General features: G+C 32.8%; 2 protein-coding genes and 1 long non-coding RNA gene across 5 annotated transcripts; all 3 read right to left on the bottom strand.

Annotated features, from left to right (window-relative positions):
* Positions 1–208: 208 nt before the first annotated feature.
* On the bottom strand, positions 209–3,987 carry LOC123712267 (radial spoke head 10 homolog B-like). Its single transcript, XM_045665277.1, has 8 exons — positions 3,583–3,987; positions 3,468–3,523; positions 3,193–3,345; positions 2,719–2,949; positions 2,374–2,487; positions 1,281–2,250; positions 882–1,097; positions 209–489 (listed from the first exon to the last, which is right to left on the bottom strand). Exons 1-8 carry the CDS (start codon positions 3,914–3,916, stop codon positions 209–211), a joined length of 2,355 nt encoding a protein of 784 aa, XP_045521233.1. The 5' UTR covers positions 3,917–3,987.
* Positions 3,988–4,319: 332 nt separating this feature from the next.
* On the bottom strand, positions 4,320–5,058 carry LOC123712125. The gene is made up of 3 exons (XR_006754050.1): positions 4,923–5,058; positions 4,543–4,720; positions 4,320–4,473 (listed from the first exon to the last, which is right to left on the bottom strand). It is a non-coding gene; the product is annotated as an uncharacterized LOC123712125 (long non-coding RNA).
* Positions 5,059–5,602: 544 nt separating this feature from the next.
* Positions 5,603–12,535, bottom strand: LOC123711558 (CDK5 and ABL1 enzyme substrate 2). Of its 3 annotated transcripts, none has more exons than XM_045664144.1 (9): positions 12,071–12,535; positions 11,895–12,001; positions 11,637–11,820; positions 11,290–11,550; positions 10,945–10,980; positions 9,763–9,889; positions 9,100–9,290; positions 8,471–8,678; positions 5,603–8,109 (listed from the first exon to the last, which is right to left on the bottom strand). In XM_045664144.1, the coding sequence occupies exons 1-9, from the start codon at positions 12,409–12,411 to the stop codon at positions 7,969–7,971; spliced, it is 1,596 nt and encodes a 531-aa protein (XP_045520100.1). In that variant the 5' UTR covers positions 12,412–12,535; the 3' UTR covers positions 5,603–7,968. The 3 variants fall into 3 exon arrangements, with proteins under 3 accessions (XP_045520100.1, XP_045520101.1, XP_045520102.1); XM_045664145.1 differs by having other exon boundaries at positions 11,637–11,787; XM_045664146.1 differs by lacking the exon at positions 10,945–10,980.
* Positions 12,536–12,627: the final 92 nt, after the last annotated feature.

Raw genomic sequence — 12,627 nt, 5'->3', positions numbered from 1 at the left:
AGATATTAAAAAAACATACGAGCCGTATAATAAACCTCCTTCGGTTTTTAAAAGGTGGTGGTTCATAATTATAAAACAAGTCGCCGCGTTTTCGCGCTACGAGCGTCATCATATTGCAAACCAATGGGTACTACTGAGCCTGGGACAGTATAACAAAAAATGCTTAGTTCCATTATTACAAAATAATTTATTAAGAATTAATTCAGAATTATTTTAACTTAGGAAAGTTATCTATAGGAATACTTGTTGTGGATTTTTCTTGACACTTTAACTCTTCATTTTTTAAACGAATGCTTTCTTCAACGCAGGCGATTAGGCCTTGATAAAATTCAAAGAAAGTTAATTGTACGTCAAGGCTCATGATTTTGTCATTTTTTAAGATTTGCGGAAATATTGATGAGAAAAAGAGAATGACAGCTTTACTCGAGAGGTTGCCGATGTTGAACAACTTTAGATCTTCCTGAGTATTGTCTTCTAACTGTGCGAACTCTGAAAAAAAACATCTTTAACGATTCGAGTGCTTCGCAGCTGTGGTTCCTCGCTACGTTCATCGCCTATGTAGGTAGTGTAGTGTAGAAATTGTGGTATAAATTCGTTTTTATCAGTTCAAGAAGTTTCATATGAATGTGTAGTGAAGTGATGAGAGCTGCCAAACTCACTAATTACGTAAGATTAGTTCAAAAAAAGCAGTATCAAGCAAACATGACATCCAACAGGTTGTGTAACGTCTTCAACGTTAATAATAATTTGTCAACACAAAAATGTCTTTTTGACGGCCTTGTTAACAAATACCAATGTTTAAATAAGTTGCCTAATCATCAGTTACAGACAGATAGGTACAGATTTATTTTGTATAAAATCATTAAGAACAACCAAATCACCTGCAATAAAGGTTAGTTCATCGCCAAATACATAGGCATTTCGACCCAGCAATACTTCGTCATCCCTCAATATTGGATGTAGTAAATCGGTGCAATGCTGTGGTCTTTTCATTGCACATAAAAAGTCTCGTACAGTACATGGCTCTCCTAAACAGCGGTATAAATTATAGGTTCCTGTTAAGGGCACAAATAAGCCATATCCACTGGTGAGAAAACCTGTAAATATACGTTATTATTCGTAGATATGGAAGACCACAATCCCTAAACAGTCTATTTGATAAAGATAAAACGATGATAATTTTATACATCGATAAAAATACTATACAGCAGTCAAGTACTAGATATTGTCATATTTTTTTCGGATTTTAAATCACTGGATCCTTTTATTTACGCCGTTACCTTTTTTACGACCTACTCCGGGTAGAACATCGTTATCCATAAACTTTCTAAATGCACTGGCCAGAATCGTGTCAGGTCTTTTTTCAGGCAGATGCCGTTTCGCATACAACTTCCTGGCAATCGATATAAGACCGTGCAGAAATTGCCAGAAGTAAATTTTTTCAAAAGGATTGTGAGGCGACCTGGCAAGCCATTCTGGATTAGCATGAAAAATGTTATCGATTTCTACTAGTGTTAAATTTTTCTCGTGAATGTTACAATCGTAATAGAGCTGCCATAAGTATAGACGTATCAGGATTGGCGTATAGTAAATTTCTTCTTCGTTACAAATTGTTGCGTATTTATAGTAAATTTGTTTGAGTTGTATTTCATAACATTGCAGCGCTTTACGCAATGATGTTTCTTCAAATTTCAAAAATTCTTCGAATTTGAAATCTATTTCATTATCTATGTTGTTCTCGTTCTTTTGTAGAGATATAGAACCCAGAATTTTATTATTTTCATAAAATTCCCTTATTAACACATCTCTTGCTTCTTGGTCTTTATCGAGCTCTTTAAGTGCTTGTTCTATATGATAGAAAAGACCAATATATTGATCACAAATGTCAAATTCGAATGGCTCTTGCGTTTGGCTTCGTTTGCATTCTAATGTATAATTATTGTAATCTTGATTAGAGTTCAATGGACCAAAATTGTCGTCTATAAACAACATTTTGTCCTGCAATATAAGGCCATTGTTTGTAATGAAAGTCCCTGGACCATGCTTGTTATTATTTTTAAATTCGCCTTTGTAATATGAGCCTAAACCGAATCCAAGGTTAAGTATACCATATCCATGTCGCTGCCCTTTTTCCCAATTCCCCCTATATGCAGTAATTGAGGGTAAAGACATGGCGTTGTTATAATAGGAATCCCAAATATAAATCCCATAACCAGACATGACGCCATTTTTCCACTCGCCTCTATAAAACTGTAAGTATAATAAAAAAATTTACACATTTTCAGACTGAATCGAAAATAACCTCGCATTAAACAAAACAAATGGTTGACATATTCTAACTTGAAAATTGGTTAGAAATTCATGAGAACTTACATCGTGATTAGGCCAAATCATTAAACCTTTTCCTTCTCTGACATAGTAGTCCCAATAGCCTTTATAACCACTTAAGGCACAATATTCACGAGATCCAAAGCCATGACGAACGTTCTTAAATTTTCAATAAATTAATAAAGGAAAATATACCGAAAATTCGCGGATTTTACGTAGTTATGAAGTAGATCTCTTTTAATCTTGATAATAAACAAAATCAATTCTGTAGTTTATACAAGTAACAACAAACTTGTATTTATAAAATAGATTAGGATAAAAATAGTATGGCATTGTAAATGGGTCCAGACGATGCCATACAAATAACCTATAAATTGAAGAGTTACTAACCGAGACCCACTCTCCATTATAAGAATTTTTAAATGATCCTGAATAGTATATAGCTCCGAAGCCATGCTTAGTGCCGGAGAACCATCCGCCTGCGTAAGAGCGCTGTTTCCGTGAGTCCACGTATAATCCTGCGCCGTGACGTAGGTTTCCCACAAAATGGCCTTCATACCAAGTGTCATCCTTCCACTGAATAAAACCTTTGCCTCGTATTTCATTATCTTTAAACTGTCCCTGTTTTATAAATATCTAATGTTATTTAAATTGGTTTTCGTAATTATCAGAATAACTGTATCTGCGTGGTCATGAAATTTTAACTAAGAACGTTAAGATAACATTTAATGGTAACTATATAGGCGTAGTAGTGTCAGCTTGTACGCATGTTTCTTATGCCAATTGTGATGTGTATCAAAATATAGCCAATATGCATTTAAGTTTTATATAATTATCGACGGTATTCTTTAGGATTTTTCTTACTAAATAAACTGTTCCATCGGCCCATTGAAAACGTCCCTCTCCGTGCATGCATTTCATTGATATACTACCTTCATACAAATTTCCATTACGAAATTTTATAATGGCTCTTTCGTCTGGACATGACCAATGACTTTGAGGCAAAGCTGTTTCTTGCTGAAATAAGGAAATTAGCGAAGACGTGCCGTAATTAATTTCTCCTTAAATGTATCAATCAAAGAACGTCATTTCTATGTAAGACAATAAATGTTTAAACTTTCGAGGAACTTAATACATACCTGTGTATTGTCCATATCAATTTTCGATTGACTTCGTTTGTTTTTACTCGGTTTTCCTGAAACATAGAACATCTTGGGTATATTACATCTATACACGAATGATTCATTTACGTACCACTCATAGCTTTCTTCTTTTTGCCAGGCAATGTTAATTCACTAGCTGTGCGTGGAAATTCCGTAGGGCCTTCCTCCGGTTTTGGAGGCTCTATAACCGACCACGATTCTACAATATGATCCAGCATAGACTCAAACAATACAGTAACCAGTTCCCTCTGAACATAACCCCTCTGTCGGGCTATTAAGGAAGCCCCTGATTCGCTAACAAGACGCGCCGTGGATTGACCACGCGCGGTAGACAACGCCTCATACTCGCTTTTAGTTTCGTCTTTTTCAACGACAAGAGAACTTTCGCGGCGCGTTAAAGTTTTCTGTGAGTCCACATAATACATGATGTAATATTATTGTTTGTTAATCAGCTTGAGATTGTATCCAGCTGCAGTATCTAATTCGTTATATTGAAAAATATATTTCCCTGTTGTCACGTCAAATGGCTGTCAAGCACCTGTTGTATATGTGAGTGTGATGTCTAATCTAGATAATGGCATTACGAGTATTTAACGTATTTAAAAACTCGATTACCATACGTGACCTTTTTTTGTATGGGGCAACCGAGACTACGGAACAGGCGTAAAATGTAGGTACTGCAGCCAATGGACATTCATGCTAATGTTAGGTAGGAATATGGTCTTTTTTAAATAATTGAAGGCCATATCTTCCAGGAAAGACCTCCACTGGAAGCCGACCACACAGCTCGTTATGCCCAATATCAGTCCATAAAAATGAAACAACATGTATCTTTCGAAGTTTTGTATTTTTAAAAGAAATTTAATTTTTCTCTTCAGCTTAGGTCTGTGACTAAGGTGATGATTATAAAAGAAGGGTCTTCTAGACGCACTCTGTATTAGATCATAAGAGTGTGTTAGGCCGTCTCTTAACGCGGACCCACCTAATAAGAAAAATCCGTATAAAAATATGATATTTATGAAAGCTTAAGAAACTAATCAATATTGTTAACCCCATTGCCAGAATTTCCAAGGTCTCCAGCTTCTCCATGACTGGTTGGTACTTGTTTCCGTATCGGATGTAGGTGTTATGCCATCCACCGGAATTCTCTGCAGTGATTGCCCTTCTTCGCTAGATTGCCCTCTAGAGCACCAACTCAGACATCCCATCACAGTAAATAACAGTACGGCCTAAAACAAATTAACACAAAACACATTTTAAAAAATGTTTGTGAGATATTGATATTTCAGTTTATCCAGTAATAGGTACCATAGTAATAAAAATCTATAACTTATTTAAATAAATATATATGTTTAATAATAATAACAGTCCAAGTCCAAAAAGTCCATTGTGATGCAATAAATTATGAATTTTGTCATGACAATATCTTACCTTTGATTCCATTACAAATTAATAATAAAACAGAACACAATAAGTTTTATTTGAAAATAAAACTGCCACTACTGTGCAATGTACAGTCGTGGCTTACACACGATTGCTGAAAATCGTTTGTAATGCATAATGCACCAGTAAAAGTAGGTTTGTAATGTGCAACGTGTATATTCATAACTTTTATTCACGCGTGTAATTTAATACAAACTAGTTTTATTATGGACGAATCATACGCAATGAGAGCGGTTTGCAAACGTCTTAGTAGCGCACTGACGGTTTTAATTTTAAAATAATAATGAGTGTATTTGAACAAAATTTTCAAGCGATAATGACCTAACAAAACCTCCGTAGAATGTTCAAATTATGTAGGTACATATCAATAAATTGACCTGTGTATATTAAACTAAATAGTCTTAATATAGACATACTTATATATATTTAAAAAAAGTTTGTCGGTGATTCGCCCTAGGCTTTGATATCTTGTTACCTATAGGTTTCTTAATCTGATAAATTACAGAAAAACTTCAAATTGTGACAAATAATTTATTGGACATACTTTCATCTACATTCATTGTAATACAATATATGTTACTTGATATAACTAGATCACATTTAACTTTAAAAGCTATGATGTATTTTTCATGCATTTAATACATAATATAATAAATTCTTTGAACTAATAGAAACTGTAATAGAATTTTTCATATTTATATACAGCAAAAATTCAAAACACATACTAACCATTCATATACATATGAATCTATTGATATACAAATTAATGATTTATTCGGCGACTTTATCGTCTAATCAGATCATATTTGTTGCTGTTGTAAAAGATAAAAAAATACTTATTTTACGAATCTTTTGAGCGGGATTAGGCGAAAGAGACCGCGAGCGAGTTTACAATTCTAGGTGTATTTAAATAATGCAAATAATTTTGTACTGTGCGTACTCGGCTTAAATAAAAAAATATATATTATGTACCATTCACTCTATATATACTACAAATCACACTCGTTTTGTACGTGTTAAGAACCCTTAATTATCAAGAAAATGTGTGTTTAAAAAATAAATATATATTTCGTCAGAATTACTGGCTCCATAAAACTCCATTTTTATGTGTCCGAGTTCAATATATTATAAGAAATAGCGGAAATGAGCCAGAAAAAACGTAATTAAATTTGTTTACTAAAATTTCATTCCATATTTGTTCATTCTTCTCACTGTGACGCTGAGATCAATGTAGGCTGATATATTAAAATCTCCTATGTAGGTATATATTGGTGGAGTGTATTGAAAAAAATATATAAAAAACATTTGAATTATGAACTAAAATATATACAAGGTTGTAATACTTTAACTATATCATTATAACTACATTTAAATAATCTTTGGCCTCGTTTCGTATACGATGAGCAAAAATCTTACAATAAAAACAGGCAAGTTAAACATAAAGTGATGTTACAATTCACTAGCATCATGGCAACAACGGCTACGCCTACATTCCTATACCTTAAAATAATCGTAATTGCTACGAGTCCCTTTGCAACATACAACGTTTCACTCCAAAGAAATATCGAATAAGGTGTAGGGCAAAAATTAAATAATTGAGTTCCACAATTTTAACAGAAAAACTGAAAATCATATCAGATGTGTACTTCAAATATCATTCCTAGTTCACAAGGCGTTGTTAAAAAATATTTTTCTTTTAATGTATTTGGAATATATAGTTTTTGTTAAAAACTACAGGTTTCAGTGTTTTTGCAATGTATTGCTGTAACATTTTCTTATTTCTGTACGTACCAACGTTGTATGTATGTAAAGGACAAAGTTATGTTGTAAGGATAATTAATTACGGGGATAAGCCTTTTATCTCTTAAATTGAAGGAACACTTGTCATATTCCTAATATTTTTCAATTTTTGGTATTACAGAGAGCCTGTTAATTAATTCTAATATTCCTACCTTTACCCTAATAGTAAAATCCGTCTTCCAACAATTTCTTAAACATAGCACCTTCATATGAATCGCAAAGTCTTTATAAGTATCTTAGATCCTTAGTATAAACAATACATAGAATGCCATAGATTATAGCAGATTAATTTAGCATAGAACACTTGGGTAGCGCTACGTGAGCGGTTTGGGAACTACACGGCCTTCAAGCTGTTTGAAAATAAATACATTTTTGGCACATCGACATTCCAATGTTCCACAAGATCTAATCCATATTGATTACGCTGTCTACTTTTGTTTAAGCATCAAACTCTTTTATGATCAATAAAGCCTTGACAACTGCACATATGACAACTAATACACCTATGTAGATTGTGCATAATATCTATCAATAGAAACGATCCTTTATTCTTAAACCGTATTATTAGACGGATATGATATAAATATAACATCTTCTTAAGTAACATTTATATCTAACATACACAATAAGAAAAACCGATAATATTTTGTTTTTCCTTTCAGGTATGTGCTATTATTTAGCGATTTACCGCCTCAGCCGCCATATTTCCTGAGCTTGTTGCATAGCACACAAAGAATTTAAAGAAGAAGATATTTCTAGACTAACACTGTTAGTCCCTTTAATATCTACAAACATGGTTAATTACTGTACAATCAATTTTACAACAATTTATTTTAACAATTACAAACAATCCGGCTCAGCGATAAACTCTCAAAGTTAGGTTGAGCGGAAAGAGAACCGATTTGCTATGCGTTTCATTTACAAATATATACTTTTAATTATTTCATATTAAGTATCATAATGATAACTATCGAACTAAAAACGTAGCAGCATTGTCAACATAACGAAATATTTAACGACCTCGAATCCAACGACAGTTCTTTATCCGCACAAACTCTACTCTACTTATCTATTAAAGAAGTTGCAAAATGTGTAGCACTCGCCTAGAACAAAGACAATTTTATCTGTTGGTTTATATCCAGGAATTGGCACGAAAGTTTTCAACGATAGAGGCGCGTCGTCGATGCGGCCGATAATCGCGGTAAGGGCGGCCGATCTCAAAGGAAAGACGTCGTCACGAATCGTGAAGGAGTCTCTGGTAGTGCGGAAAGACCTCATGGGGCGGTACATGAAGGCCGAATTCCAGAGCGACCAATACAGCGAACTCAAATTTTATTAGATCCTTTCTATTCAGTCTGAACGTTGTTTCGATTCGCTACAAAAGATGTTCGGATATTACACAATTATAATAAAGAATAGATTTCGTGTCCACGATCCATCTATGGTAATGGGGTTTGTATACATTACAGTACACAAACAGCATTTTGCAGTACTAAAATTTTAGCATATAAATTGTTATGTTATGATAAAATAGCCGATTGGTAGGCCGATCAGAAACAGTAGAACAATGTCCGATCAGAAACAGTAGAATACGTAACCGGACCAAACTTTTTTTTAACCGATAACATTATGAAAAATGTTATCTTTATATATGTACAACAATCAATCAACAAATGGTAATAAGTTGTTAACGGAGCAATTCCTTTATCTTCAAATTTATTACCAAAAAATCTTACCTCTATAAGCATTTTGAGCATTTCGCCTTTAACATCATTCAATTTAGCCGAGAGTAATAAGCAGGCGCCAGCGCATAACTTCCTGTTGTCTTTGTTAATAAGATTGGCAAGAATTAATTTTTCGAAGTAAACGTATGCCTGTGCCACAGATAACAGATCGATCCCTCCGCAGTCGTGTTTAGCGATTTTTCGCATTTCTTTCTTTATACTGAAAAATTAAATTAGTATATAATATATAAAAATTAAAACCAATCTCTCAAAGTCAAGATTCATAAATCTAGGTTCATTATCAATATCGCTCGAGTCATAAATATACGTAAATATGACGCTGAATGTTAGTTTTTGTTTAGTTGTTTTGAGTTATCTTCCTAAATCATATATATTTTATGCAAAATTATGATAATTATTTTGGATAGTTTGGTAAGTTAAGAATATTTGTCTAAAATATACACAATCTTGTGGGACAAAAATATTTAGCAAAATTTTCTCCTTCATTGGCGTCATTTACAACTATAGTTGAAGCAAAACTTTTACATTTATAAATAGCGTATGTCACTTGTAATTAACAGTGTTGCCTGCTTTAAAAAAATTAAATCCTCAATATAATCTGTAAACGTAAAAATTATTACCTTCTTAGTTTGCTTAGTGTCAATTTGATATGAGGGAACTTCTCTCGAAACTTGTCATTAAGTTCCTTTTTCAAGTCCTGAGGTCGAACGTAGTCAATAATGGATGTCATGTATGACGTAAAAGTTAGGAGAGTCCTGTGTTTACCAGCTATCAATTCTGGGTCATCAAGAACGTTTGGGCAGTAGTGGATCTGTAACATACGTAATACTACTATTCTGTGTGCACAATTTTATAAATATCCAGAATATTGTAACAAACTTAAAAGGCAATAAATGTAGGATAATTATGGCTACATTTAAACAAATAGTTAACTGTCGACTTGTAAGTAGCAGTCTATATGCTAAAAAGTACTCAAAACGCCGAGTAATGTTACAAATTATCTTTTTATTGAAATTCAATACGGTACGTACTTTTAATAAAATAGTTAAATGAATTACTAAATAACAGCGCATTTTGCTTTATCGTTATTTCTCAACATTATCGCTAATCCAATCACAGAAACGTGACAAAATTATAATTTCGTTTGATGTTACAAAAGTAATAATAGCCATTGTGAGTTAACCGGCATGTCATAGACAATATCATAGTCAAAGGAAAAACAGAATTTAAATCTAAACCTAAATATGTGATTTTTTAAAAATAGTAGCTAAAGCTGCAGTTACCTTTTTGCTTACGTATTTTTGTGCCAATATTATTTCTTCATCCCAGTCAAAAGTTTTCGTTTCAACGGAGGAATGAGGCGGTGACGATGCAATTGTACTGCGTTGAGCAGATTCGTATGAGAAGCACCTGAAAATTTATAAAAAATGTTATTAACATTTTAGTGATAAACAAGGATTTAACCCATGCTTTTTTTAAGAGGCTTTGCAAACCAAAACTCGGCATGCATAACTTTTGAAGCTTCAACAAATAAATCTATGTAGACTTCAACAAACAAAATGTACCAATATAAGGAATATCAAAAGCTGTTAGTGGTTAGTGGGTGTATGATACAGGCAAACAGAAATCTCACAAAATGTAACCTAGTTTACTTTCAGCAAAGATAGCTCTAAATAGATATATTTTGGTTTAAAATAAAAAATACATAATTTTTTTTTTGGTTTGAATAAACTACAGTGTCTTAGGACAAAAATGTAAGGATTACACTATGTTAACATCTAAGCGGGTTTTATATGTAACAATGAATAAATAGATAGAGTTTAAATTAATCTAAAACTTGGTAAGCTAGGCTTAAAAACAAATGCTAAAATCAATTTATTTACAAATTTCTTATTTGATTTAATCAATCTCATGAATTTGTGAATACAATTAATATATATAAATATACAGTGTAAACTCCATCTACCTCGATGACGAAATCTCGGATAAAGCGAAATCAATTTGCTCTGTTTGGTTTAGTGAGTCTTTCATATAGTGATACACTGATAGCATTACACCTACTTTTGAAATTGCTAAATTTAGTAAAACTGCACAGCTGTGTAGATTTTTTTGTTGCTTTATTATTTTTGCCCGCGATAAACTTGACTTCAGGCATCATGCATACATATGTTATGAGGAATTTGTTCTTTTGTATACAAATTAAGATTTCTTGCACATGTAGAGTGTTGTTGACCATGACTAATAAGTTATAGTCATGGATTAACTATACATTTCTCTCCATTTAACGACAACTCTCTATAATGGCATAAAATGCACAGTCCCTACAATGTCATTATATAGAGTTTACACTGTATTTCAAAATCATTGCTTCACTGAAGATTAGTTAGATATTGGTTATTCAAATTCTACAGCATGTTACTGTTTAGAAATAATATACTATCAACCTTTATTAAATATATCATTACCATTTTTTATCCTTGTGTCTCGTCAATAACTTAGTCCTGAAATTTATGCAAAATGAGATGATATTAGAGAGAAGTGTTGAAACATTGAACATTCAACCAGGCTATACAATAGATGACATGGAATTTGACTTATTAATTTGTTTTTCAGTCAATTTAACCATGAAGATGATAAACTCAAAATACCACATCACCTATTCCACATTTTCGCCAAACATTTAGTCAAATTACATTTAGATAAAATGAATAGTGAACATAATGAATAAAAAATGCATAAACAATAATTACATAAAGTATCATGCATGAAGCTACAATGACGATTAAAGTTTTATTTAAATATCTTTATACCTGGCAATGACATGTGGATGTCTATTTATTACTTTCCAAGAGGCCTTATCTGTAAAATCTGCTTCACACATCCTCCTATACTGTTCTCGTGTACAAACTCGAGAGGGCACTAACAACTTTGAGTATGAGATATCTTGACCGTGTTCCTCTCTTTCTAATCCGAGTAAGTCAAATGGATCAACACCATTATCTGTAATCGCAGAGAGAGGTCTAGGGCCTGATGTATTCCTCCTTCTCACTCCATCTTTCCTCAAGTCAGCCCTATAATTATTGTTACATTATTTTATAAATAGCTGAAGATATCTTATGTTTATCATAATAAAGCTTTGAAATGATATAGCATTTACCTTGCACATCTAGCAGTTTTTGAATATGGTATAGTACTGAATAAAGCACATGGCACTCCTTGAGCTGGTGCAAATACAAGTCTTTCATCTTTGAAAGTCACTCCTTTGGTCCCCTTAATCAACTTCAGTTCCTTAATATATGTTTGATTTTCTGGAATACAAGTACTACTGGTTCTAAGACGACCTACAATAATGAACAATAATAAACTTATTATTGTAAATTATGTATGGTGTTTAGAAAATAACAAAAGTAATTACCAAAGGTTAAACTTTCTAAGCTACTTTTCTCATCTTGTGTGCATGTTTTTCGTCCTCGAAGCGAGAGGTGCCTGTCTTTAAATAGGTCTGTGTTTCCAGAAGAACACCTAAACATTTAAATTCTGTAAGATTTCTGTGAACATAATATTTGACCCAATACAATAAATATTTGCTACCTTTCTCTTATTAGATTATTACTACCTCCTTTTATAGGTGTTACATGAGCGTATTCAGAATCAGAAGTAATAGAATGATTATCGTTATTGTGTTTGTGTGCTGGACTACACTGCGGCATTTTCGCATTGCGGTTTTTGCTGCGCGATGTATCTTTTTCATTATTATTTGGAATATTTTTTAATTTTGAACCGTCACACTTATCACCGTTATATTTTATGTCTAAAATTTGGCAAAGCTCAGTATCCTTGAATGAGCCATCAAGGGAAATATTAGATAGAAAAGTAACCGCAGCTAATCGTCTTCGCGCTTTCTCATATTTATTACGATTGTTGTAAGACATAGTCGCATAAAAAATATATTTTAATTTACGTATTACGATTAAGATAAAAGCAACGTTTCCAACTTATTTACTTGCAAGTTTAAATTTAAAAACTCGGTTTACACTTTTCTCTATAACAAGGTCGGAGACAGTCGGGGCGAAATTATATTTATTTTTAAAATTGACAGTAATACAAAGTTCCAAATTGTCGGGTATCATTATCTGGCATTTGGCAAT

The sequence above is a fragment of the Pieris brassicae genome, chromosome 7, assembly GCF_905147105.1.
Source record: "Pieris brassicae chromosome 7, ilPieBrab1.1, whole genome shotgun sequence".
NCBI lineage: Eukaryota > Metazoa > Arthropoda > Insecta > Lepidoptera > Pieridae > Pieris > Pieris brassicae.
This window is presented reverse-complemented; position numbering and strand designations above follow the sequence as displayed.